A 26,878-nucleotide genomic window follows, 5' to 3' on the forward strand; every position below is an offset into this window, starting at 1 on the left:
AGACAGAAGTTTACAAACCAAAACTCCGCCTATATCCAGGCTGGTGCCACCTACAGTCTGGCAGTATTACTTAATGTCAAAGCAGAAAATTGCAACCCAACATGTGTAACCAAACATATTAAACAAAAACTAACAGCGACACCAGCCCCCAAAATCCCCCCAACTGGGAAGAGAACCCGTGTCATTGATAACAGGAAAACTACAGCGGATCAGTCTGACAGAGAAAACACACACCCAATGCGGCCTCTCCCATTGCCAACAGTATGCCTGGGCGGGACTCTGGACTGATCCGTGGTACTACAGGAACGAAAATTATCAGGTAAGAACCAATTTTCTTTTCCCTGTACGTACCCAGATCAGTCCAGACTCCTGGGATGTACCAGAGCTTACCTTACTTGGGATGGGATCCGGAGAGGCCCGCTCTGAGCACTCCTTCTCCAAATCCCGCCGATCCTGGAGCCTTAACATCCAGACGATAATGCCTGGCAAACGTATGCAAAGACTTCCAAGTGGCCGCCCTACATATCTCCTCCGACGAGATATGGTGACATTCTGCCCAGGATGTGGCCTGTGAGCGAGTAGAATGAGCCCGGAGACCCAATGGCAGAGACCGTCCCTGTACGAGATATGCCGAACGTATGGTCTCCTTTAACCAACGAGCAATTGTAGTGTTAGAAGCTGCATCACCTCTTCTAGGGCCACTCCAAAGCACGAATAGATGGTCGGAGACCCGGAACGCATTGGTCACTTCTAAGTAGCGCAGCAAGGATCACCGCACATCTAATTTTTGGAGCTCCTTAGCCAAGGGATCCGAGCAGTCCAAATCCAAAAATGATGGTAGCTCAATCGTCTGATTGACATGAAAAGAAGAAACCACCTTGGGCAGAAAAGATGGTACCGTGCGAAGCGACACTTGACTCTGAAAATCGCAAAAAAGGCTCCCGGCAAGACAGAGCCTGAAGCTCCGAAATCCGTCTTGCTGACATAATAGCCACTAAAAACACCACCTTCAAAGTTAAATCCTTCAAGGTGGCCTTACGAATAGGCTCAAAGGGAGCGCCGCACAACGCTCTGAGAACCAAGTTCAAATTCCAAGACGGGCACAGCTGCCTAAACGGAAGATGTAAATGCTTTGCTCCTCAAAGGAAACGTACCACATCCGGATGAGTCGCCAGCACCGACCCCTGTATCCGACCACGCAAGGAACCCAGAGCCGCTACTTGGACCCACAACGAACACCACGAAAGTCCCTCAGACAAGCCGTCCTGTAGGAAATGTAAGATATCCGGTACGGCCGCACGAGTTGGAACCACATCGCGGGTAAGACACCAGGTCTCAAACACCTTCCAGACCCGCACATACGATAATGAAGTAGATACTTTCCGTGACCGTAGCAGCGTTACCACGTCTGAATATCCCCTGGATTTCAACCTGTGCCTCTCAAAAGCCATGCCGCTAGACAAAAGCGATCGACCTGGTTGAAACAAACGGGCCCCTGATGTAGAAGATCTGGCATATATGGGAAGCGAATGGGTTCCTCCACCGTCAGATTCAGTAGATCCGCAAACCACGGACGACGTGGCCATTCGGGGGAGACGAGCACCACTTCTGCCAAGTGTGACTCTATTCGCCGTAACACCCTGCCGATGAGTGGTCAGGGAGGAAACACATAAAGGAGCACATTCGTCGGCCACGGCAATGCTAGGGCATCTACACCCTCTGCTGCCGTCTCCCTGCGGCGAGCGAAGAAATGAGGAGCTTTCGCATTCTTGAAAGTTGCCATCAGGTCGAAGGCGGGAGTTCCCCACCGAACACAAATGAGACGAAACGCCTCTTCCGTGAGCTCCCACTCTCCGAGGTCCAGTCAATTTCGACTGAGAAAATCTGCATGAACATTCTCCACCCCGGCGATGTGAGATGCCGCTATGCTGCACAGATGTTTCTCCGCCCATGCTATCAAAAGCCAGGCTTCGGCCGCGACTGGTTGACTCTTGGTTCCTCCCTGACGACCGATGTAAGCCACCGTGGTCGCATTGTCTAAGAGGACTCTGACAGACATTCCGCGGACTAGCGGGAGAAAGGCCTGTAGAGCTAGACGAACCGCTCTGGTCTCTAGTCGATTGATGGACCAAGAAGCCTCCTGCAGGGACCATTGCCCCTGCACCGACTTCCGTAGACAGACAGCTCCCCAGCCATACAGGCTGGCATCCGTAGTGACCACCGTCCAAGACAGGATTTCCAGGGGCACTCCGCAACTCAAGTTGCTTGGACACAACCACCAATCCATGCTGTCCCGAGCTGCCTGGGTCAGTGGCAACGGGAGACGAAATTCTTCCGAAACTGGGTTCCAGCGGGAGAGCAATGCAGACTGCAATGGTCGCATATGAGCGAAAGCCCAGGGAACCAATTCCAGCGTAGATGTCATTGACCCCAATACTTGTAAATATTCCCAGACTATCGGTACCTGTTTGGACAACAATCTTCGAACTTGTGCCTGTAGTTTGAACATTCGCTCCTGCGTCAGGGACACCGTTCCTCGACGGGTGTCGAACAAAGCTCCCAAAAACTCCAGCGACTGCAGCGGTATTAGCCGACTCTTGGACACATTAACTATCCAACCTAGAATGTGTAACAAATGGAGCGCCCGTTGAAATGCTATCCGACTAAGTCTCCGACTTGGCGCGAATCAGCCAATCGTCCAAATACGGGTGTACCAGCAGACCTTCCCTGCGGAGCTACACTGCTACCACCACCATAACCTTGGTGAAAGTTCGAGAAGCGGTCGCCAGGCCGAATGGAAGAGCCTGAAACTGAAAATGCTGGCCCAGCACGGCAAACCGGAGGAACTGCTGGTATTCTGTCCGGATACTGATGTGAAGATACGCTTCCGTGAGATCCAGAGATGCCAAAAACTTCCCCTGTCTGACTGACGCGATCATGGAGTGCAAGGTCTCCATCCAAAAATGTGGGACCCGCAGACAGCGGTTGACCCTTTTTAGATCTAGGATAGGACGAAAATTTCCTTCCTTTTTTGGTACCATGAAGTAAATGGAATAACGGCCCCTGCGGAGCTCGTTGTGTGGTACTGGGACAATTGCGCTGAGATCTCGGAGCCGACCCAGAGTTGTCCATACCGCCCGGCGTTTGTCTGAAAACCCGCAAGGCAATACCAGGAAACACTGGTGCAGCCGGCGAAAAAAATCTAACGCGTAACCGTGTCTTATCACATCTAGGACCCACTGATCTGACGTGATCCTGGTCCATTCCTCATAAAACCGACTCAGTCTGCCCCCGATTCTCTGGACGGAGGAATGGACCGGCCGCACATCATTGTGCAGGTTTTCCCCCCTGCACATTCTGACCGGTTCCCGGATAACCGAAACAGCGCCCGCGAAAGGACTGCGAATAAGACTGTTGTCTGTTGGCACCGTGACAAAAGGAGGAAACCGATCCTCAAGAGGTCCGAGGCCAGCGCCCGCCGCGAAAGCGAGAGGCCGGAACTCCCCTGGTCCTTAGTCTGTCCTCTGGCAGCCGATGCACCTTGTTCTCACCCAGGGACTCAATTAGATCCTCCAATTCCTTGTCAAACAACAGCTTGCCCTTAAAGGGCAATGAGCCTAACCGGGCCTTCGATGTCACGTCCACCGACCAATGACAAAGCCACAGCAGACGCCTCGCGGATACCGCAGAAACCATGACTCTGGCCGAAGTACGAAGCAGATCATAAAAGGCGTCTGCATAAGAACATAAGATTCTACATCAGATATATTACATAGGAATACTCTTATAGTTTCTTTTATTATAACAAAAGATATAAGTATTCTTATGAAAAAGTATTTTCAAAATTTTCCAACCAGTTTCTACGGGCAAACTGTTAAAATGTACCCAGATTTGGCTCCCATCACTAGGATACGACGAAAAGAATTTTTAAAATTGAGACAGCGAGTAATTTCCTTAGGATTTACATTTTTCTTACGTTATCTGTGTAGATGTGAGTTAAAAAAGGGGGAAGTGAATATGTATTTTTTCAATGTGATAAATTAATGCAGTTTATTGAGGCTCAACTACCCACTGCATCTACCCCATTGCCTAATGAGATGACAACTAACGAGGTGATACATATAAGTGAGTGATCGGCTACAGTGAGCTTACTAGAAATAATCCAGCTGATATTATGTATAGCTATCATATAGATATTTCATAGTTAACCTCCTTAATAGCCTCATATTTCCTCAATATGAGAAGGAACTATTGTTATACTCCTTTTATGTTTAAAATATGCAACAACAGATTCTTGTCTTGATTATATATCTTTAAAGATTTTTTCATGATGTATTATTATTGAGAATCTTTACATAATGGAAAATGTTTGTGGTAGATTTAAAAAAGAGTAAAAATTTCTGTATATCTGAAACATGAAAAAATTGAGAAATAAAGAATTAAAAAGAACATAAGAAAATGCCATACTGGGTCAGACCAAGGGTCCATCAAGCCCAGCATCCTGTTTCCAGCAGTGGCCAATCCAGGCCATAAGAACCTGGCAAGTACCCAAAAACTAAGTCTATTCCATGTTACCATTGCTAATGGCAGTGGCTATTCTCTAAGTGAACTTAATAGCAGGTAATGGACTTCTCCTCCAAGAACTTATCCAATCCTTTTTTAAAAACACAGCTATACTAAGTGCACTAACCACATCCTCTGGCAACAAATTCCAGAGTTTAATTGTGCATTGAATAAAAAAGAACTTTCTCTGATTAGTTTTAAACTCCATGCTAACTTCATGGAGTGCCCCCTAGTCTTTCTACTATCCGAAAGAGTAAATAACCGATTCACATCTACCCGTTCTAGACCTCTCATGATTTTAAACACCTCTATCATACACCCCTCAATTGTCTCTTCTCCAAGCTGAGAAGTCCTAACCTCTTTAGTCTTTCCTCATAGGGGAGTTATTCCATTCCCCTTATCATTTTGGTAGCCCTTCTCTGTACCTTTTCCATCGCAATTATATCTTTTTTGAGATACGGCGACCAGAATTGTACACAGTATTCAAGATGCGGTCTCACCATGGAGCGATACAGAGGCATTATAACATTTTCCGTTTTATTCACCATTCCCTTTCTAATAATTCCCAACATTCTGTTTGCTTTTTTGACTGCCGCAGCACACTGAACCGATGATTTCAATGTGTTATCCATGATGACACCTAGATTTCTTTCCTGGGTTGTAACACCTAATACACCAACATTGTGTAATTATAGCATGGGTTATTTTTCCCTATATGCATCACCTTGCACTTATCCATATTAAATTTCATCTGCCATTTGGATGCCCAATTTTCCAGTCTCACAAGGTCTTCCTGCAATTTATCACAATCTGCTTGTGATTTAACTACTCTGAACAATTTTGTGTCATCTGCAAATTTGATTATCTCACTCGTCGTATTTCTTTCCAGATCATTTATAAATATATTGAAAAGTAAGGGTCCCAATACAGATCCCTGAGGTACTCCACTGTCCACTCCCTTCCACTGAGAAAATTGTCCATTTAATCCTACTCTCTGTTTCCTGTCTTTTAGCCAGTTTGCAATCCACGAAAGGACATCGCCACCTATCCCATGACTTTTTACTTTTCCTAGAAGCCTCTCATGAGGAACTTTGTCAAACGCCTTCTGAAAATCCAAGTATACTATATCTACCGGTTCACCTTTATCCACATGTTTATTAACTCTTCATTTGGGTCCGAGTTTGTCCTTTTGATGCGCCTGGCCAGGAAGTGCACTATAAGCAATCATTGCCACTAAGCGTCCCGCCTGGCGCGCTTGCTTGGGAGAGAGAGACTCGTTGGCTAGTAACTGTTGAGCCCGAATGCCTAAGGCCGAAACCTCGAATATCTTCTTGAGTTGAATCTCCAGCTTCCGGTCCTGTAAATCCTTTAGCGCTGTACCCCCGGTCACGGGAATGGTGGTCTTCTTTGTGACCGCCGCCACCGCCGAATCAATTTTCAGTATCCTCAACAGCTCTAAGGCCTCTTCCAGTAGGGGATAAAGCTTATCCATAGCATTAGCCACCTTGAGTCCCAACTCAGGATATCCCATTCCTTACAAAGTAAATCGGATGCTGAAAAATGTAATGGGAAGGCCGAGGGAGGACCCCATAACCCCAATACCACCTGATCCGTTGCCCCAAGCCAGGACTCTTCCTGCGGTACCGGGATGCTTAATTCCCTCAGAATTTCTGGAATGAGGGGTCCCAGTTCGTCCCTGCGAAAGAGACTAACCACTTTCGGGTCGTCCCCCTCCGTTCCACGGGTCCCCCGAGAACTAGTGGATAACAGGTCTCCGTCCCCATCAACTCCCCTCGGAGGCTAGGACATCCCATCTGGATAAACTGGCGGCTCATCTGTGTCCGTGGTAGAATCCGGATCCCCCCGGACTGCCCTAGCACAATTAGGTCGGGAGCTGTCAGCGCCCCCCGGAGCAGAACGAACTCGCTTCCCCCCCCCCAAGGAATCCGAGGGGAGGGTATCGTGGAGTCACTTCCTGGCCAGGCGCATCAAAAGGACAAACTCAGACCCAAATGAAGAGTCTGAGGAACCCTCCTCTGTATCCCCCTTCAGGGACTCGAGAATTGCTGCCACTTCTGTGCCCTGCAGGCCCGTCCCCCTCAGGGACCCTATGCTGTGGCGATAGATGCGGGGGGGGGGGGGTCGTCCCCCCCATTCCGACCCCGACTCGGAAACCGCGGCCCCCCCGAGGCAACAAAATGGTGGCCGTTCCCGCCGAAATTGATTTTGTGGCATCCAAGATGGCGCCCGTTCCCGGGCTCCTCAGGAACGGGCCTTCCCCCGCGATCGGCTGAACCCCAGCAGCTCCGGTGCGCGATCGCTGTCGGCCCCGAGGTCTGACAGAGCTCGAGGACGCCCCTTCGCCGCCCGAGAGGCAGGAAGAGCATAAGCTATAAGAAAATTACTTCTTACCTGCTAATTTTCGTTCCTGTAGTACAAGGATCAGTCCAGACGGTGGGTTATGTCCCCCGTCCAGCAGATGGAGTCAGAGTAAACTTTGGAGGGTGCTGGTATATAAGCCGGTGCACCCTCCTAGATCCCCAGTATCGAGCATATCAAAGCCAAACCAGAACACCAGACAGATCAAGGATGATGGATCAAGTAAATTCGCAACCATAAAAGATGGAAACAGGGAACAAAACGTGTAACATGCAATGAGAACTGCCGAACATGAACAAGACACAAGCAAGAACCCCCAAGGGGGAAGAACAGAGTACAGCAGGACAGAAGAGAATAGCCGAGCAGGTGCACCCCAAGAACTAACCGAAACAGGGTGGGCGTCTGGACTGATCCTTGTACTACAGGAACGAAAATTAGCAGGTAAGAAGTAATTTTCTTTTCCCTGTACGTACAGGATCAGTCCAGACGGTGGGATGTACCAAAGCGTCCCTAAACCGGGTGGGTCCCTGAGAACCCTGCTCGGAGCACCCTGTCCCCAAATGACCCAGACTCCAGTACCGGAGCATGGAGCCGGTAATGCCTGGAAAAAGTGTGTAGAGACTTCCAAGTCGCCGCTCGACAGATCTCCTGAATGGAGACGAGCTGAGACTCAGCGCAGGAAGCGGCCTGGGCTCGCAGTGAATGGGCCTTGATGCCCGCCGGGGGTTCCTTCCCCAACCCAATGTACGCGGAAGCCACCGCTTCCTTGAGCCAGCGCGCGATGGTAGTCTTCGACGCCTGTTGGCCCTTCTTAGCTCCGGACCATAGGACGAAGAGATGATCGGAGACCCGGAACTCATTCGTCACCTCCAAGTAGCGAAGAAGCGTCCGCTTCACATCCAGGCGCCGAAGGGCCGGAGGGGCGTCCCCCGGAAAGGATGGAAGTTCCACTACCTGGTTCATGTGAAACGAAGAAACCACCTTAGGCAGGAACGAAGGTACCGTTCGCAGGGCAACCCCGGAGTCCGTAAACCGCAGGAAAGGCTCCCTGCACGACAGCGCCTGCAGCTCTGAAACACGCCGCGCCGAGGCTATGGCAACTAGGAAAATTGCCTTCAGAGTGACGTCCTTAAGGGAAGCCTGCTGCAAGGGCTCGAAGGGGGCCCCTCCCAGGGCTCGTAACACCAAATTGAGGTTCCAGGATGGACAGAGAGGACGCACCGGCGGCCGCAAATGCTTGACTCCCCTGAGGAAACGTGAAATGTCTGGATGGAACGACGGGTCTGACCTTCCTGAAGCGCGAGCCAAGGAAGCTAGTGCGGACACCTGCACTCTCAACGAATTGTAGGAGAGCCCCTTCTCCAGTCCCTCCTGCAGGAACGCCAGGATCTGTTGTCGGGAAGCTGCGGTCGCGAGGGCACCCCGCGACGCGCACCAAACCTCGAATACCTTCCATACACGGACATAGGCAACCGATGTTGAGGTCTTTCGCGCCTTGAGGAGAGTATCCACCACGGGGAGAGCGTAGCCTCTGCTCAGGAGCCCCCTCCGTTCAAAAGCCACGCCGCAAGACAAAAGTGTGCCGCCTGCTCCGAAAATACCGGACCCTGATGAAGGAGTTGCGAGAGGTGCGCGAGCCGCAGAGGACCGTCCACCGTCACGCTGAGGAGGTCGGCGAACCACGGGCGCCGCGGCCATTCGGGAGCCACCAGGATGACCCGGCCCGGGTGCCGTTCGATCCTCCGGATCACCTTTCCCACCAGAGGCCAGGGGGGAAAGACGTAGAGTAGGAGCCGAGGAGGCCAAGGAAGAGCCAGAGCATCGACGCCTTCCGCGCCGCGCTCCCTTCTGCGACTGAAGAACCGGGGAGCCTTTGCGTTGGAGGCGGACGCCATGAGATCCATCGCGGGCGTCCCCCAACGGCGGGAGATGAGTGCCATCGCCTCGTCTGAGAGAGACCATTCCCCGGGGTCCAGGGCCTGGCGGCTCAAATAGTCTGCCTGGATGTTGTCCACTCCGGCGATGTGGGATGCCGCCAGCTGGTCTAGGAAACGTTCCGCCCACTCCATCAGCTGCGCGGCTTCCAGAGCAACCAGGCGGCTCCTGGTGCCCCCTTGCCGGTTGATGTAAGCCACCGTCGTCACATTGTCCGAGAGGACTCGAACCGCTCGACCCCTGATCAGAGGCAAAAACTGCACGAGGGCAAGATGAACCGCTCTTGTCTCCAGGCGGTTGATCGGCCAGGTCGCCTGCTCCTTTGTCCACCTTCCCTGGGCCGAGCTCCTGAGACACACTGCCCCCCCAACCGGATAGACTGGCATCGGTAGTGACCACTACCCAGTCCGGCGTTTCCAGCAGGCAGCCTTGAGCCAAGTTCCTGGAATCCAGCCACCAGCCCAGGCTGGCCCTGGCGGTCGGAGTGAGTGGCAGAATCGCCTGGTAATCCTGAGAAACCGGTTTCCACCTCGAGAGCAGGGACATTTGCAGAGGCCGCAGGTGAGCAAAAGCCCAGGGCACTAGGCTTATAGCGAAAGCCATGGAGCCCAGGACCTGGAGGTAATCCCACGCCGTGTGCACCGGAAGAGAGGCAAACCGGACGATCTGCTCCCGCAGTGATTGTGCCTTGTCCGGACGCAGGAACACCTTGCCCTGTGCCGTGTCGAAACGCGCCCCCAGGAAATCCAACTGTTGGGCCGGCCGCAGGCTGCTCTTGCTGAAATTCACCACCCAGCCGAGAGATTGCAAGAAGGTCACCACCCTGTCGACCGCCACCCGTCCCTGCGGCAGAGACTTCGCTCGGATGAGCCAGTCGTCCAGGTAAGGGTGAACCAAGATGCCTTCCCGACGGAGAGCGGCGGCTACCACCACCATGACCTTGGTAAAGGTTCTGGGCGCGGTTGCCAGCCCGAAGGGCAGTGCCCGAAACTGAAAGTGTTGACCCAGGATCTTGAAGCGAAGGAATCTCCAATGTGCCGGATGGATCGGTATATGCAAGTATGCTTCCGTGAGATCGAGGGAGGCCAGGAACTCCCCCTGATGCACTGCCGCAATGACAGATCGGAGCGTTTCCATGCGAAACTTGGAGACCCGGAGCATCTTGTTGACTTCCTTGAGGTCCAGAATGGGACGAAAGGATCCGTCCTTTTTGGGAACCACGAAGTAAATCGAATAATGCCCGAGCCCACCTCTCCTGAGGGGACGGACGAGATGGCTCCCAGGCCCAGGAGCCTGTCCAACGTGTGTTGTACCCCCAGGCGCTTGTGACTTGACCCGCAGGGAGAGAAGACGAATCGGTCCCTGGGCGACCGAACAAATTCCAACGCGTAACCGTGTCTTAGGATGTCGAGGACCCATTGGTCCGTGGTAATGAGAGTCCACTCCTCGAGAAACAAAGCGATGCGACCTCCAATCCGGGGTATCGAGGAGTGGACCGGCCTGGCATCATTGAGGCTTACCAGAGGCCCCCTGGGTCGAAGAGTCCCTGGCGGGCCTGCGCCCTCGAAAGGGCCGAGTCCACGTCTGTGACCGAGTTGATGGCGCCCTCGGGCCTTGTGTCCTGAATCCCCGGTAACGCCTCTGAGTACGGTACCGAGACCTGGAAGTCCCAGGAGACGGACGAAAACCACGCTGGCGATCCTCAGGCAACCTGTGGACTGGATTTTCCCCCAGGGTCTTGATGATTTGATCGAGGTCCTCGCCAAAGAGAAACCTGCCCTTGAAAGGCAAAGCTCCCAGGCTAGCCTTGGAGGAAGCGTCCGCTGCCCAGTTGCGGAGCCATAGCAGGCGCCTTGCGGAAACCGCGGATGCCATAGTCCTCGCCAGTACCCGCAGCAGGTCGTGCAATGTATCTGCCCCGTACGCAATGACCGCCTCCAGACGGTCTGCCTGGGCTGCCTCCCCAGGTGGCAACTGCTGGGAGGTGAGGAGCTGTTGGACCCATCGGAGACCGGCTCTCTGGGTAAGAGACCCGCAGATGGCTGCCTGGACCCCCAGCGCCGAGACCTCAAAGATCTTCTTGAGGGCGACCTCCAGTTTTCTATCCTGTATGTCCCGAAGCGCAGTTCCCCCGGTGACCGGGATGGTAGTTCTCTTCGTGACTGCGGACACCGCCGAATCCACCTTGGGGACCTTGAGAAGGTCCAGGAAGTCCCCCGGGAGAGGATAGAGCTTGTCCATAGCCCTGCTAACCCGAAGGGACGCCTCCGGGTTGTCCCATTCCCGTACGAGAAGGTGGAGAAAGGAATCGTGAATGGGAAAGGTCCTTGCCAGGGGACGCAAGCCCGCCAAGACGGGATCTCCCTTGGAGGTCGCGGAGGCCACGGAAGGGGCCGGGGGTCCCGGAGGCTCAACGGGAGGATCGAGGTCCAATTCCTGGAGAACGTGAGGAATGAGGTCCGCCAATTCCTCCTTGCGGAAAATGCGGAGCACCCGTGGGTCATCGCATTCCAGGTGCGCTGCCAAACTCGGGTCGTCGTCCACTTGCAACGCTGGGTCACCCCCCTGGGCCGGCGCGGGCGTCATTCCACCCAGGGCTAGGGGTACACTCAGAGGCAACCTGGGGCCGCCCCCCCATGGCCCCCTGTCCCGAAGCCGCAGCGCCCGCGAGCCTGGGAGCCTTAGCAGGAGAAGGAGAACCGGCTGGCCCCCCCTGCGGATTCAAACTCTGCAGGTAGGCCTGGTGCATGAGCACCACGAAATCCGCGGAGAAACTGAGTGGCCCTGCCGGTGGGGGGGGCAAGGAGAGGCCGGAGGTGGAAGGAAGAGGCCCCGAATCCAAACTCGGGGGTGCGAGCGGCAAGAAATCCTCTGTCTGCTCCTCCGCGTCTGAGCCCACGCTGCCTTCCAATTCTAAAATGGCCGCCGCTCCCGCCAAGGATGGGGGCGGGGCTAGCCCCCGAGGCCCGCGGCGCTCCGATCGCGGCGGGGAAATTGTCGGCGGAGCGGAACTCGTCTCCCCCCCGGGGAGGCACCGACCGCATGGAGCGTCCCTCGATGCGCCCTGACTCGGGCCGCCACAAGACGGGCAACGGGCGCGCTGCATCGCGCTGTGTGACAGACGGGCGCCAAACGCCGAGAGCAACGCACTGGAGATCGTGCCGCGGGAGGAGCGGGCTTACCAAGCCCTCGCTCAACTACCAGACCACCCTCAACCCCTGGAGCGGCAGGGGAATGGGACCTCCTTGCCGCCTGCGGCCCCGGGAATGCAACGTCGCAGGGCCGCGGGGGAGGTGGAACAGAAAAAACCGCGGAGGGAGGAGGGGAGAGGCTGGCGCCACCAGCATCCACCTCTGCGCCGAACCTAAGCTGAAAAGAAAAGGGAAGGAAATAAAAACAAAATCTCCCCCAAGCTTACCCCTTATGATCACCAGAGTGAGCGAAGAAGGGAAAGTAAGAGGCAGTCCCGATGGCAGGTAGAGCACCGGAGCCAGACAAAAACGGCTCGTACTGACAGGACAACTCCTTCTATTATTTTATTTTTTTTTTTTTATAACTTGATCCACCAACAAGAAAAAGAGAAGTCTAAAACTATAGCGTAGAAACACTAAGTAGGGAGAACAACGGTTCCCCTCCTCACATCTGCTGGAGTAAGAAAGATACTGGGGATCTAGGAGGGTGCACCGGCTTATATACCAGCACCCTCCAAAGTTTACTCTGACTCCATCTGCTGGACGGGGGACATAACCCACCGTCTGGACTGATCCTGTACGTACAGGGAACCCGGGATAGCCACGCCGCTGTGGAGCCGCAGGATCTGAATGCCAACCGACGCGGCATGCTCTGACCCCGGAAAGCAGGAACGCTGCATGAATACAAGAAAAAAAAATCTATCTACTCCCCCGCGACGGTGAAATCGGCGCTCGCAAAGGAAACTTTTTTTTTTTTTTTTTTTTTTTTTTTTTTTTTTAAACGCTACCGGTACCTCGGGTTCTGGGCCAACTGGAGGGAGTGAGCCGGGCTCCCCGGTGTCACCCCCAGCTGAGAAGATGTGCTGGTAAGTGGAGACCCCCCACACATCAGCTGCCTCGGAAACCAGGGGGGGTGTTCCCCTCAGGACCTCGCAACCCCCTAGGAGGCATGAGATTCCACCTGCAGGCAAGCCTCTGTGGTGCGTAGAGCTACAATAAAATTATTTCCCCTTTTTTTTTTTTTATATCTAATTCCTAAGCACTAGGCCTCAGCTCAGACTGTAGGTTTTGCACCACCTCCACCTGCTAGGAGACAGAAGAATACCGCCAGACTGTAGGTGGCACCAGCCTAGATATAGGCGGAGTTTTGGTTTGTAAACTTCTGTCTCCATCTGCTAGAGGGGGGGGGGCAAAACCCAGGAGTCTGGACTGATCCGGGTACGCACAGGGAAATACTGACGGACTGCAGGTGGCACCTCAACTTAAGCAGCAGTGGAAGTCAAAAACTTCTCTATCTCCATCTGCTGGAGGGGAGGCAAAACCCAGGAGTCTGGACTGATCCGGGTACCTACAGGGAACCCCCAATATTACCTGCCCCTCCACCAAGCTATGCTTTTAAATTCAATTTATGAAAATTCAAAACTCTTGCTCCCTTCCCCACTATACCTGCCTGCTGCTGTCCCAGTAGCTCAAACAACTTGGCTAATTATGCAAGCAATACCTCTGGAAAAAGAACACTAAATGTTTCCAGTTCTAGTGTTACTTTGTCAGAAAAATATTTGTACCGCATAATTTTATGCAATACAAAGCCAGTAGTCTAAACCGGTTTTATTTCTACATTTTGCAAAGAAATTTTACCTGGACTTTGCTGGTCAGAAGTTGCTGGTTCCACCTAGATAAAGAATAAAAAGATTTCACTGAGAATTTACTAAATGTACTTTCCAGGTTAGGATTCCATTTCATAGGTCAGTGGTATGGCATGACGAAGTGTAATGCGAGTTACTGATATATCCTGTCTGTTAAAATCTGAAGTCAAATGCCATTCATCAGCTTATGCCCTACCAGTTCCCTCCCTCCACCCTGCCAAGGAAGCCTGCTGCTACAATCATCAGGCCCTCAGACTTGTGGGCTCCATTTAACTAGACTAATCAATCAATCATCTGCGAATAGCTCTGCCCTCCTCCCTCCCTATCCCCTTATCTTCAGCCATCCTTTCCTCCTCCTCCCTCCCACTTTATGTACCCCATCTTTCTATTCACTCTCTTCCTGGTCACCCATTCATCCCTCTTTGCCCCCTCCCTTCCTCTTTCCTTGCTCCCCCTCCTCCAAGACTGCACCAGCACGGCACATGTCTGTGCTTCTATGCCTGCTACCACTAAAAACTCGAGTTCCCGCGCTGCAGGGTGAGAAAGGAAGAAATGAGTGGGTGGGCAGTAACAATGGGAGGCAGAGGAGGTAGCGGCTGTGCACTGGCAGTTTGTGGTGGTGGAGGATGAGCATGAAGTGGCGATGGCAGGCAAGGGGCTTTATTCAGCAATTCCACAACGAGGCAGACAATTCCGTAGCCATTCCCACAGACACGGAGGCCCTGATCATAGTCACGCTGTAACATGTACTTACATTTTCTGGAAACACTTTCTCTTCTTCGGGTAGTTCTGGCAGTGTCACCTCTAACTTTAATGACCCTTTATCTGAGCAAGGGAGTTCGTGGGTATGTCTGTCCAACACATTTTGTCTTACTATAATACAGCAAACAAATCTGTATTAATAAGCTTCTTACATCGAGGCATGCAGCATTCATACCACAGTGTATATGACAGAACTCTACTGGGCGGCGCTCAGGGTTTGATTCTAAACTATAATCTCCGAAGGGAAGGTAGGTGGTGTCTTCTCAAGTTAGGGAGTAGAGCAGACCTAGAGGTGAGAGCACTGGACTGTAATTCAGGAGAAGTTCCAGGATTTCACTCCCCTTCGCCAACCACTCTTTGCACAACCCTGGACAAGTCACAATTAAAGAGTTCCCCGCCCTCCAATTTTGAGAATTTTCAAAGTGAATTGGCCTAGCTGGAAATTTCCCTTCTCTATCCAGCTAGAAGCATGCAAGGGATACTTTCAGCCAGGTTATGAGAGGAATTCCCAGGTGCTAAGTACACAGACTCTTTCACGTATGAACCCTTTACGTCTTTGGGGGGAAAAAAAAGCTTAGTAAATAAAGCCCTTAATATGATACCTAAAGGTCAATTTTGGATGAGGTACCAAGAGAAGAACCTAAATAACGACCAAATGGGCCAAAAAAGCAACACAAATATACATTTTTTTATTGTGAAAGACAGACCAATACACCAACGTAAAAATAATTATAGAGGTTAGAGATCCTTCAGGCAATGCACCCCTTCTCCCAAACCTCTGGGAGCAGCTGGGTTAGCATCAGACTGCTCACACCAGTGACAACTAATGCCACCAGGTTCCCAGCCTCAGTGATGCTGCTCCAAACACTAGTGCTAAGGAAATTCTGCGCTACTGCGGAGCGCAGAATTCCCCTCTGTGCAGAATTGCCAAATTCTGCACAGAAAATAGCAGTGGAGACCCCAGCATGCCGCGAACGGAGCATGTCCCACAGGACGCGCGCCGTTTGTGGCGAAGATGAAGGCCCTGGTGTGCCATTCGTGGCGAAGATGAAGGGCCCCGGTGAGAGAGAATGTGTGTGTGTGTGAGAGAGGGGGATGGGAGGGAATGCTTGAGTGTGGGTTTGTGGGGGAGAGAGAGAGAAGGATGGTGTGAGAGCATGGGAGGGAAGAGAGGGGGGATGCTTGAGTGTGGGTTTCAGAGAGAGGAAGCCTATATGAGGGAGGGGGTGTAGGGGAGGGGAGAGTGAGAGCAGGAGGGTGTGAGAGAGAGCATTGGAGGTAAGAGAGTGGGGGATGCTTAAGTGTGGGTGCCAGAGAGAGAGGGAGCCTATATGAAGAGATTGTGAAGGAGTGTGTATGTGTGTGAGAGATTCGGAGCTCCTATGTATGAAAAAGGGGATGTGTGTGTGTGCGCGAGAGAATGAGGGAACCTGTAAGGGGGGGGGGTGTGTGTATTAGAGAGAGGGAGCATGTGTGTGAGAGAGGGAGGGACAGAGGGAGCCTGTGTGAGGAACAGTACTGAGAATGGGGTCAAACTCTGGGAGTGGTGATAGAGTGGAAGGGGTTGGGCCTAGAGGTGGAGGAGAGAGATACTGGCAGGTGGAGGAGTTGGGGCCTGAGAAGGCAAAGTGGCCAGGGGAGTAGAGAGAGCGAGTGGAAGGGACACTCTTACACTGAATTTCTAGGGAAATTCTGCTCAAAATATTTATAGAATTCCCCCAGGAGTAAAACACAGCTGGTCTCACTGAACCAGAGAGACTACAGGGTGTGTGCTACAGGACACACAGGAGTCAGATTTTTCTTTTTGAAAATGTAACATTCTGGCTCTGAGAGCAAAAAATGTGGATAATGGGTAGTCAAGAACAAGAACTGCAATAATCAAGGTATGAAGAAAAAGTATAACACTCGATCCAGAAAGTACAGAATATGCAGAATTTTATACAGATAATGAAAGACAGGCATTCCATTGTTAGACAAGTGAGACATGAACGGAGAATTACTTACCTGATAATTTCGTTTTTCTTAGTGTAGACAGATGGACTCAGGACCCATGGGTATAGTGTACTCCTGATAGCAGATGGAGACTGATCAGATTTCAATCTGACGTCATCCCTAGTACATATACCCCTGTAGGAAGTGCAGCTCTTCAGTATTCTCCTCAAAAAGCATTGTGGATATATGTATGACTGAATAATTTGAATAACTTGATTAACTTTATAACTTAGATAACTTAATTAATTTGAACTGGTTGAATTGGTTATAGCTGGAGACCGCCAGTGCCCTCAACCAAAAAAGTTGACACCTGGTAGGATGGGTGTCCTAGCTGAAAGAAAGCATGGCTTACCCGTGAATCACTCACTCTCGGGGATGTCACCCGAGAATTCCATGAGTAACAGCAGCTGTGGGTGGGATGCTGAGTCCATCTGTCTACACTAAGGAAAACAAAATTATCAGGTAAGTAATTTCTCCATTTCCTAGCGTGTAGCAGATGGACTCAGGACCAATGGGATGTATAAAAGCTACTCCTGAACCGGGTGGGAGGCTGCCCGTGACCAACTTAGTACTGCCTTTGCAAATGCTGTGTCCTCCCGAGCCTGAACATCCAGGCGGAAAAACCTGGAGAAGGTGTGGGTGGAAGACCATGTCGCCACCTTGCAGATCTCGGCGGGTGACAGCATCTTGGTTTCCGCCCAGGACACTGACTGGGCTCTAGTGGAATGGGCCTTGACTTGTAAAGGTGGTGGCTTGCCTGCTTCTACGTAGGCCGCCTTGATGACTTCTTTGATCCAGCGGACTATGGTTGCTCGCGAGGCCGCTTCCCCTTGCTTCTTCCCGCTGTGAAGGACAAATAGATGGTCCGTCTTTCGTACGGATTACGACCTTTCCAGGTATCGGACTAGGAGCCTGCCGATGTTGAGATGGCGTAGACTTCGAGCCTCTTCCGAATTCTTATGCTCATCTAGCGATGGTAGCGAGATGGTTTAGTTGAGATGGAAGTGAGACTCCACTTTGGGGAAGAACGACGGAACTGTGTGTAACTTGATGGTTCCCAGGGTGAGTCTGAGGAATGGCTCTTGGCAGGACAGTGCTTGTAGCTCGGATATACGACGGGCCGAACAGACTGCCAGCAGGAAGGCTGTCTTCAGTGTTAATAGTCGGAGAGACAGGTCGCGGAGAGGTCTGAAGGAGGTTCCTGCTAGGAAATCTAGGACCAGGATGAGGTTCCAAAGAGGCACTAGCCACTTCAGGGGTGGTTGGATCTGCTTGACTCCTTTCAGAAAGCGGGAGACATCCAGGTGAGAGGCTTTGCTGCTGCTCTCGCTCTTGATTCCATAGCATGACAATGCGGCCACCTGTGCCTTGATGGAGTTGAGACAATCCCTTCTGTAGGCCGTTCTGCAGGAATTCCAAAATCACAGGAATTTTGACTGAGCATGGTATGATGTCGCGGTCCTCACACCAGTATTCTAATACTCTCCAAATCCTTATGTATGTTAGGGATGTGGAAAACTTGCATGCTCTGAGTAGGGTGTCAATTACAGCCCCCGAGTATCCGCTCTTCCTTAGGCGAGTCCTCTCAATGGCCAGACCGTAAGAGAGAATAGTGCTGGATCCTCAGAGGATCAGTCCCTGTTGGAGCAGGGCTATGTGTGGAGGTAGCGGAAGGGGGCTCCCTGTCAGCAGTCTTCGCAGAATATAGAGTCCGATAATATTCAGAAAATATATCTGCGATATCTGCGGTTGCAGTCTTTATGTCGCCATTGGCGGTTTTTTTTTTAATTTGTTATGTATTTGGATGGGTCCTGTGCCTTAAGAAGACGGGCTAATAGGCACCCAGCTTTATTGCCATGATGAAAAAAATTGAACTGTCTATGGCGCAGAGTGTGAGCAGCTCTATCATGCAACAACGTATTAAGTGCCACCTGTTTCTCCCTATAGAGTATATTGGCCTGAGAGGCACCGGAAGTAAGAGTAATCTGATTTTTAAGGAGCTTTAATTGCTTCTCTAAGGCTAGGATGTCCTTGTCCATTTTGCATTTTTCATAAGTGGTATAGCTGATTATGTCCCTGCGGAGGACACATTTTGCAGTTTCCCACAAAAGCGTAGGGTGCGTGAGATGTTGGGCATTATGCGACAAAACCTCCTTCCATTTTTGTTTAAAAAAAAACTGGAAATTCTGGATCTCCAGACAGAAAAGCAGGTAGACGCCACTGACTGCCAGGGGCGGCTCCACCAGTACTGAATGTCCCCTTTACCGGGCTGTGATCAGATATTACCAAGGCTTCTATAGAGGAATCCGTAAATTTGGAAAAAAGGGATTCAGATATGAGCATGTAATCTATTCTAGTCTGAGTATTGTGGGCCCGTGCAATGTGGGTGTATTCCCTGATGCCTGGGTGAAGTGCTCTCCACAGATCCAGTAACTTTAGATGACGACATAGGTAGTTGGGTCCCTTACGCTCACTGGTCAAGTGTCCCCCCCTAGACAGTTGCCTATCAAGCTCTGGATCCATAACAAAATTAAAATCGCCTCCTAAAATCATAGGGTAATCACCCAATTTGGAGAGATCTGAGTGTAAGGCAGTGTAAAACGTGTGGTCATATGAATTGGGGGCATAGATAGAGGCTAGAATTAGTGGAGACCCCATTAAAGTGCCTTTAACCAAGACATAACGACCCTGAGGATCCTGCACAGATTACTGCACTTGAAAGGGAGTAGTTTGGTGAATCAGAATAGCCACCCCTCTACTTTTCGAAGAACCTGTGGCATAATAGAGCTGAGACACCCATTTTTTATTTAACTTTAAAATTTCAGTGGAGAGCATGTGGGTTTCATGCAAAAAAATTATTTTTGCCCGGAGTCTGGTAAGACGAGCAAAAACCTTTTCTCTTTTGGTTGGTGTGCCCAGTCCTGCCACGTTCCATGTTACTATGTCCATCGCCATCTTAACTGGTAGAAAAGGTGAACAGCATAGTACACTCCCCTGTGTCACCCAACAAATAATTCATGCCCTCACCACCCCCACCCCCCCAACAAGGCTCCAAGTCTGTTGGAATCCCGCTGGAATACATAAAAAGGTATAAAGAAATACAACATTTCCACATGATTAGCACACTATAAGCAATGAAATCGAGGTTCTATACAGGCATACCCATATCCCCATTCTCATCTCTCCCCAGAATCATAATGCAGGCTCAACCCGAGACCCGATTTTAAGCAGGTCTCTCCCGGTATAGAGTCCTCACTCTCAAAAGCGGCAAGGTCCCTTAACGGGATGGAGAGCACTCAGATGGAACTATGTGTTCGGCTGCCCCCCCAATGCTGCAAAAAAAGGGGAATAATAATGACCTTTTCCCTAGTATCTGGGATCCGCTGAGAAATAATATCTGCCTTAGATACCCAGGACAGATACGATAAAAGAATAACCCAGTAAAAGTCAACTGAAAGTATGGTGCCACCAATGTTCTTTCTAGATCTCACAGATAGGCAGGCAGTGTTACATGCATGTTCTTTAGGCGCTGTGGATCCCAATTGTTATTATGAGAGCGTCCCATGGTTTGCCTAAAGCAGAAGCGCAGAAACTGATAAGGAGAAAAACAAGTGCCCTGTAAGCATATTTAACTCACTCTGGTAAACTGGCACTCTGACAATGATTAACTGATGGTGAAGGGCCGGCAAAGTCGTGAACATAAGCGCGTGCTTCTGAAGCCGAATCAAAGAGCTTGATTGAACCGAGGTGCGTGATCTTGAGTTTCGCCGGAAATAGAAGAGCAAAGCGAATTTGCTTATTCATGAGCTCTGAGCATGTTTCATTAAAGGCTTTCGTTGAGAAGAAACCCCTCGGTGAGAAATCTTGAAAAACCGGAATGCGATGAGATTCATAGTGGAATTCCCGAGCCTTCCTGTAGTTTTGGAGTACCAAGGTTCTGTGCGCAAAGTGCAAAAAACGGGTGATGATCACTCTTGGCCTGCACGATGACTCTCCCTCAGATCTCCTTCCCAAACGATGGGCCCGCTCAAGTAATCCACCGGATGGAGAGGCCAGAGACGGCACAATACGGAGGAGCCAAGCCTCTAAAGCATGCGGTAAGTCCGCTTCTGGCAGCTCTTCGGGGATGCCGACAAATCTCAAATTGTTCCGGCGTGACCTATTTTCGAGGTCATCTAGTTTTTTGTCGCTGTCTTTCGCTTGCCTTTCGAGTGCCTCTACCTTTTTCTCCAAGACCCCAATATCGTCTTCCACAAGGCCTACCCGGCCTTCGAGGCATTCAGTGCATGTATCTATTTCTGTAAGGGAGGCTCGAACATCGGCAATTTGTGCAGAAAGCTGGTGAAGTCTAACATCCAGTGCCAATACAACCGCTTGCGAGATCTTGTCTTCCAGAGGTACATCCTCTGCAATTCCGTCCACGGCAGAGCCAGACGCCATTTTGTCATCGGGAGCTCTCAGCCTTTCTTTCTCCTTCCGAATCGATCATGTAGCCATATGGTTCACCGGGTACCTCTGTAGTGCAAACCAGCAACTCCAATACTCACATAGATCTCAGTGGAGCTAAAAGGATCGCAATGCGGACGGGATGGTGGAAGATTATGCCGGGGGGCAGCTGGAGCTCGGAAGACAGCAGCCTACCAAGCCCACCACATCACGTGATCTGAATCTCTCCGATTAGTTTTAAATGTGCTACATGCTAACTTCATGGAGTGCTCTCTAGTCCTTCTATTATCCGAAAGAGTAAATAATTGATTCACATTAACCCATTCTAGACCTCTCATGATTTTAAACACCTCTATCATATCCCCCCTCAGCCATCTCTTCTCCAAGCTGAACAGTCCTAACCTCTGTAGTCTTTCCTCATAGGGGAGCTGGTCCATTCCCCTTATCATTTCATTTGCCCTTCTCTGTACCTTCTCCATTGCAACTACCCTGTAATAAACCCTACCCTGAAAATAAGCCCTAGCTTGATTTTCAGGATTTTTGGAGTAAGGCTTGAAATATAAGCCCTACTCCAAAAATAAGCCCTAGTTATAGGTGTAAAACAAACACACAAAAAAAAAAAAAAACTAAACCCACCCCAACCCTCCAAAATTAATTTATTGCAACCCCCCCCCCAAACTTGCCAAAATTCACTGGTGGTCCAGCGGGGGTCCTGGGAGCAGCCATGGAGAGGCTAGCTAATGGCACCAATAGCCTATCACATGGAAAGGCCGGCCAATGGCACCAATAGCCTGTCACATGTTAAGGGCAAAGGGCCATCGGCGCCATTTTGATTACTGACAGCCAACAGCCCGAGAGCGGGGGATCGCTCCCAGGACCCCCGCTGGACCACCAGTGAATTTTGGCAAGTTTTTTTTATTTTGGGGGGGGGGTTTGCAATAAATTAAATTTGGAGGGTTGGGGTGGGTTTTGGGGGGGGGTTATTTTTTACAACCCCCGTCTGCCCACCCACCCACCCCTGGATTTTGGGCTTCGTTTCGGGAGGGGGGGGGGCCAGACAAAATAAAATCGCCCTAAACCACGGGAAAACAAAATTTCCTGCAGCAGGCCGATAAGGAAGGCCAAACCAAAAGGTTCGGCCGAAAATTGAATCTGATTGGTGAATGAAACAGGAGATGGGCTTAGCCTAGTCCTCAATTCATCCGTCATGGAAAAAAAAATAAGACATCCCCTGAAAATAAGCCCTAGCCATTTTTTTCAAAGCTAAAAAAGAATATAAGACCTGTCTTATTATCGGAGAAACAAAGGTATATCTTTTTTGAGATGCGGTGACCAGAGTTGTACACAGTATTCAAGGTGCAGTCTCACCATGGAGCAATACAGAGGCATTATGACATTTTCTGTTTTATTCACCAATCCCTTCCTAATAATTCCTACCATTCTATTTGCTTTTTTGACTGCCAAAGCACACTGAGCGGACGATTTCAATGTGTTATCCACTATGACGCCTAGATCTCTTTCTTGGGTGGTAGCTCCTAATATGAAGCTGGCATTAAGTCTGGCCAACTTCAAAGGCTCACCTAAAAATAAAAAAAAATCCAGCTTTCTGTGGCTCCTCCTACTTTTAGTATTATTGTGATATTAAGTAGGAGGAATCACCTCAGGCTGCCATAGTACCATAATGCACATGCCAAGTTTCTAATTATACATACATGTTAGAATATAAAAGAACTGCATAATATAATGATAATTATAGCCGGGTTTAAGAGGTGAAAGCGAAAGTGATAAGAGAAAACTTATATCTGAAGATCGACGAGGCCGCCCCCACTTACTTAACATGTGTATATACACACACAAAACTGACCAGAAGATTTTATATCACCTTCTGATCAGTTTCATTTTCACCTCTTAAACGCCAGCTATTGGAATACATTTCGAAGAAATATAAAGTAAAAAAAAAAGCGAAATACATTTGCGTTACTCAGCACAGCTGTAATCCCGTGCCTGCCTGACTTTTACAAGTAGAGAAAGTTCTCGCTAAGGAACGGCACTGCCCGCCTTGGTACCTTGCTCTTCGGCGAAGCAGAGCAGGGCCTGCTGCGGGCTCAGCTCTCCGACCGCGCAGTCTCCTCCGCCGGATTTCTTGAGGCTCTGGAAGTAGAGGAGCAGTTTGTTCTTCAGCCCCCTGGGCACTGGGTCCCCCCACTCTCCCCGCACCAGGAGCGGGTAAGGATACGTCCCGTCTTCCATAGCTCCGGCCGCCGTCTGCACAGAACCGCGCCCTGCCCGGTCCCTTCGCACCGCGCTCGCGCCCCGCATTCGGTTTCGGTTTCGTTTCCGCGCGCCAAAATCAGGCCGCGGTGGGAGTTTCCCCAGAGCCCGCTGCCCGGCTGTAAGTTGTTTCTCTGTGGCCGGCCCCTGACGTAGAAGAACGTCTGCAGGCTGTGTTCACAAAACAGGAGCTGCAAGCAGAGCCCTTACATTCGGTTTTTAAAAGAGCCGGGGCAGGGCCAGAGGACTTTAACCTCCCCCGACCTCTAAGATTTTTTTTATCAACAACTGAACCATCGCAGTCAGCAGCTTCCCTATCCCCCCAGAACAATAGCACAAATTACCGTATCACACTAACCAGCAGACTCAAATAGTGAGGACTCTACCCGAGAAAAGGCAATTCTTACAAGAGTCCTAAACAATAGACTTCAAACTGGAAATAAAGAAAACAAGCTGAATTGCAATATTTATTTATTTATTTATTTTTTATTTTTATATACCGGAATTCCTGTATGCAATACAAATCAATCCGGTTTACAAGTAACAAAAAGGTTGCCCTGGTCTGGGAGGTTAGACCGGGGTTTTTTACATAGAACATTGAACAATAACAATCAACCAATGAACATTATTACAATGAACAATGAAAGTATCAATAATATTTAACAAATAATAAATAACCTTGTTCGTGTTTTGAATAGTATGTGTGTGTTCCCCTTTTTACAATGGACTTTAGTAGCGTATATCGACTGCAGTAAACGGTTATATAATATGTCCTCTGTTAAATGACTGTTAAATAGGCATTGCGAATAAGCAAGTACGTGTAAGAAATTAAGTGTCAAGCTATTCATGACACCCTACAATTGTTGGATCTGAAAGTCAGGAGGAGGTGCTTAGTTACACTCTGTGAATTGGAATGCTTGCAATAGATTCCTACACAGCTTTTATCCACTAGCAGAATACCTCACCTTGGTGACCCAGACCCTCACCAAACACAGCATACGTGCTCGTAAATTAGAAACAGAAGCATGCAGATAAAAACTGAAATGGAAACACTGAGAAACTTGACTATATACATGGTTTAACATCAAACAAATGCATTTCATCCTCTACTGAGTAAACCACAAAGATAAAGCCAACAGTGGCTCAGAAGCGCATGGTTCAGAATGATGAATCTTTGAAGGATACTGTATTAAGAGAACAGGGAAAAGAGGTCATCCCAGTAGAAAGGTTGCATTAAATGCCAAAGTGAACCAGGTGTCTTTGAGTAAAATGCAGACAGATTCCAAAGTACTCTTGTCAACTTGTTAATACATAGAAAAAAAATACTTTGAAATGTCTGTATACAAATGCTAGAAGTCTAAACAATAAGATGGGAGACTTAGAGTGTATTGCACTGAATAAATAGGTAGATATAATTAGCATCTCAGAGACCTAGTGGAAGGAGGATAACCAAGGGACACTGTGATACCAGGGTACAAACCAGTGGCGTAGCCACGGGTGGGCCTGGGTGGGCAGCTGCCCACCCAATTTAGACCCAGGCCCACCCAACTGACACCAGAACTGCAAGGTTGTCGCGGGATCCCATCCCCGCGACAGTGAAGAGGAGAACCCATGCTTGGCACGCCATCACGGCACACGTGGGGAAGCGGTCCTACAACCATATGGCCGACTGATCTTCCTGTTTGGGGGGGGGGGGAGGAGAGCGGAAGCACCGCGCACAGTTTCCGCTTCCTCCCCCCAGAGCAGGAAGATCAGCTGGCCTCTCCTGCTGCCACTGGCCTCCTGCGTACGGCCGACCGATCTTCCTGTTTGGGGGGGGGGAGAAGAGCGGAAGCGCTGCGCACAGCTTCCGCTCCCCCCCCCCAGCAGGAAGATCGGTCGGCCATATGGCTCGAAGATAGCAGGAGAGGCCAGCTGATCTTCCTGCTCTGGGGGGAGGAAGTGGAAACTGTGCGCGGCGCTTCCGCTCTCCTCCCCCCCCCCCCAAACAGGAAGATCGGTCGGCCATACGGCCCGAAGATAGCAGGAGGCCAGTGGCAGCAGGAGAGGCCAGCTGATCTTCCTGCTCTGGGGGGAGGAAGCGGAAACTGTGCACAGGCTTGAATGTGTATGTGAGGATGAGAATGGGAGCCTTGTTGTGTGTGTGTGGGTGAAAATCGGACCCTGGGTGTGTATGGGAGTGAGAATGGAGTCTTGAATGTGTGTGGGTGATAATGGAAGCTTGAATATGTGGGTGAGGTTGGAAGCTTGAATGTGTGTATATATGGGTGAGGATGGAAGCTTGAATGTGTATATATATGGGTGAGAATGGGAGCCTGGGTTTGTGTGTGTGGGTGAGAATGGAAGCTTGAATATGTGGGTAAGAATGGGTGTTTGAAAGTGTGTATGTGTGGGTGAGAATGGGACCTTAAATGTGTGTATGTGTGGGTGAGAATGGGAGAATGGGTTTGTGTGTGTGGATGAGAATGGGTGCCTGGATGTGTGTCTGTGTGTGCATAAGAATATAAGCCTGGGGAGGGGTGAGAAAGTGAGAGCTTGTATGTGTGTCTGCAGAGAATGTGAGCTTGGGGGGGGGGGGGGAGAGCATATGAGAGTGAGAGCCTGAGTGTGTGAGGGAGTCTGTGAGAGAAAGCATTTATGTATATATGTGTGTGTGTGTGGAAGGGAAGAAGACAGTAGTAGAAAAGACACTGAAGAGGAATTAGGAAATGAGCGACAAGGGAAAAAATGGGAAAGAGAGACCAGGACCAACTGATTAGAAAAATACAAAGATCAGACAACAAAGGTAAAAAAATATATATATAGAAAGAGAGAGAGAGAGAGAGAGAGATGTTAGCAATTTAAATATCTCTCAAAAAACTGCTGTAGCATCACAATTTTAACAACAAGAATTCTGAGTCACCTCAAGTGAGAGAAATTTTTTTTGAAATACCAGACCTCATAAACCGGCATAATTAGTAATGCTAAGTTAGCATAAATTGTATTTGCCCACGTTTATAATCATAGGTCACAGCTCTATATATTTTTTTATGCTTCCGTGTTTTTTATGCTTCCGTGAGAATAAAAATTGTCACTTATTGGTGGTAAAGATATAGTAAGTCACATTGACATGAACTTAACTTAAGTGAAGAAACGCCATGTTTTTCAGATGAGGCTAGCATAGAAAAAGCCCGACACTGGATCCGTGTTTCGGCTCGTGCCTTCGTCGGGGGCCGAAATAGATGGTGCTAGGGACGGCATGGGATGGCAGCGTCTGCCGATGTTGCGTTTCTTCCACCCAGCGTTTCTTCCACCCAGCTGGGTGAAAATTGTGATGCTACAGCAGTTTTTTGAGAGATTTATATTTCGCTGTTATCACTGCATGTAATTTTTGTAGAGAGTCTTTTTGGCATATAGCAATTTAAATATGTCATCTTTGGGAATGTGCATTCTTATATTTTTGTATTTTGCTCTTTCTTAAGTATTCCACTGTTCAGACATTTTAGTTTCTCAGGCTTTCTATTTTGGCTTTATCTACATGTTTCTGTTTCTAATTTATAGTCTCTTATTTCTATATTAGGTAAGGGTCGGTCTCAGTTTTGCCTGTTTGTGACAGAAATGAGTATTTCTAGCATATAGTTTCTCTGTAGTAGTAGTCCAGCCTGTTCTGTTATTCCCGTAGGTGATGTATTAATGTTCTAGGGCCTGGTGTAG

The 26,878-nt window shown here is 49.9% G+C and overlaps 1 protein-coding gene across 4 annotated transcripts in view; it reads right to left on the minus strand.

Annotated features, from left to right (window-relative positions):
• PARP14 (poly(ADP-ribose) polymerase family member 14) overlaps positions 1 to 23,403 on the minus strand; it is a 183,568-nt gene extending 160,165 nt beyond the window's left edge. For 2 of the 4 annotated variants that reach the window (XM_029605293.1, XM_029605292.1), the window contains exons 1-3: positions 22,981 to 23,396; positions 14,469 to 14,587; positions 13,707 to 13,740 (exon numbers count right to left, since the gene is read on the minus strand). In XM_029605293.1, the coding sequence (XP_029461153.1) occupies positions 13,707 to 13,740; positions 14,469 to 14,587; positions 22,981 to 23,233 (406 nt within the window). In that variant the 5' untranslated portion in view covers positions 23,234 to 23,396. Of the gene's footprint in view, positions 1 to 13,706; positions 13,741 to 14,468; positions 14,588 to 22,980 lie in introns of all 4 variants that reach the window. The other 2 variants (XR_003857327.1, XM_029605294.1) reach the window with 2 other exon arrangements.
• Positions 23,404 to 26,878: the final 3,475 nt, after the last annotated feature.

Source organism: Rhinatrema bivittatum, chromosome 6 (assembly GCF_901001135.1).
Source record: "Rhinatrema bivittatum chromosome 6, aRhiBiv1.1, whole genome shotgun sequence".
NCBI lineage: Eukaryota > Metazoa > Chordata > Amphibia > Gymnophiona > Rhinatrematidae > Rhinatrema > Rhinatrema bivittatum.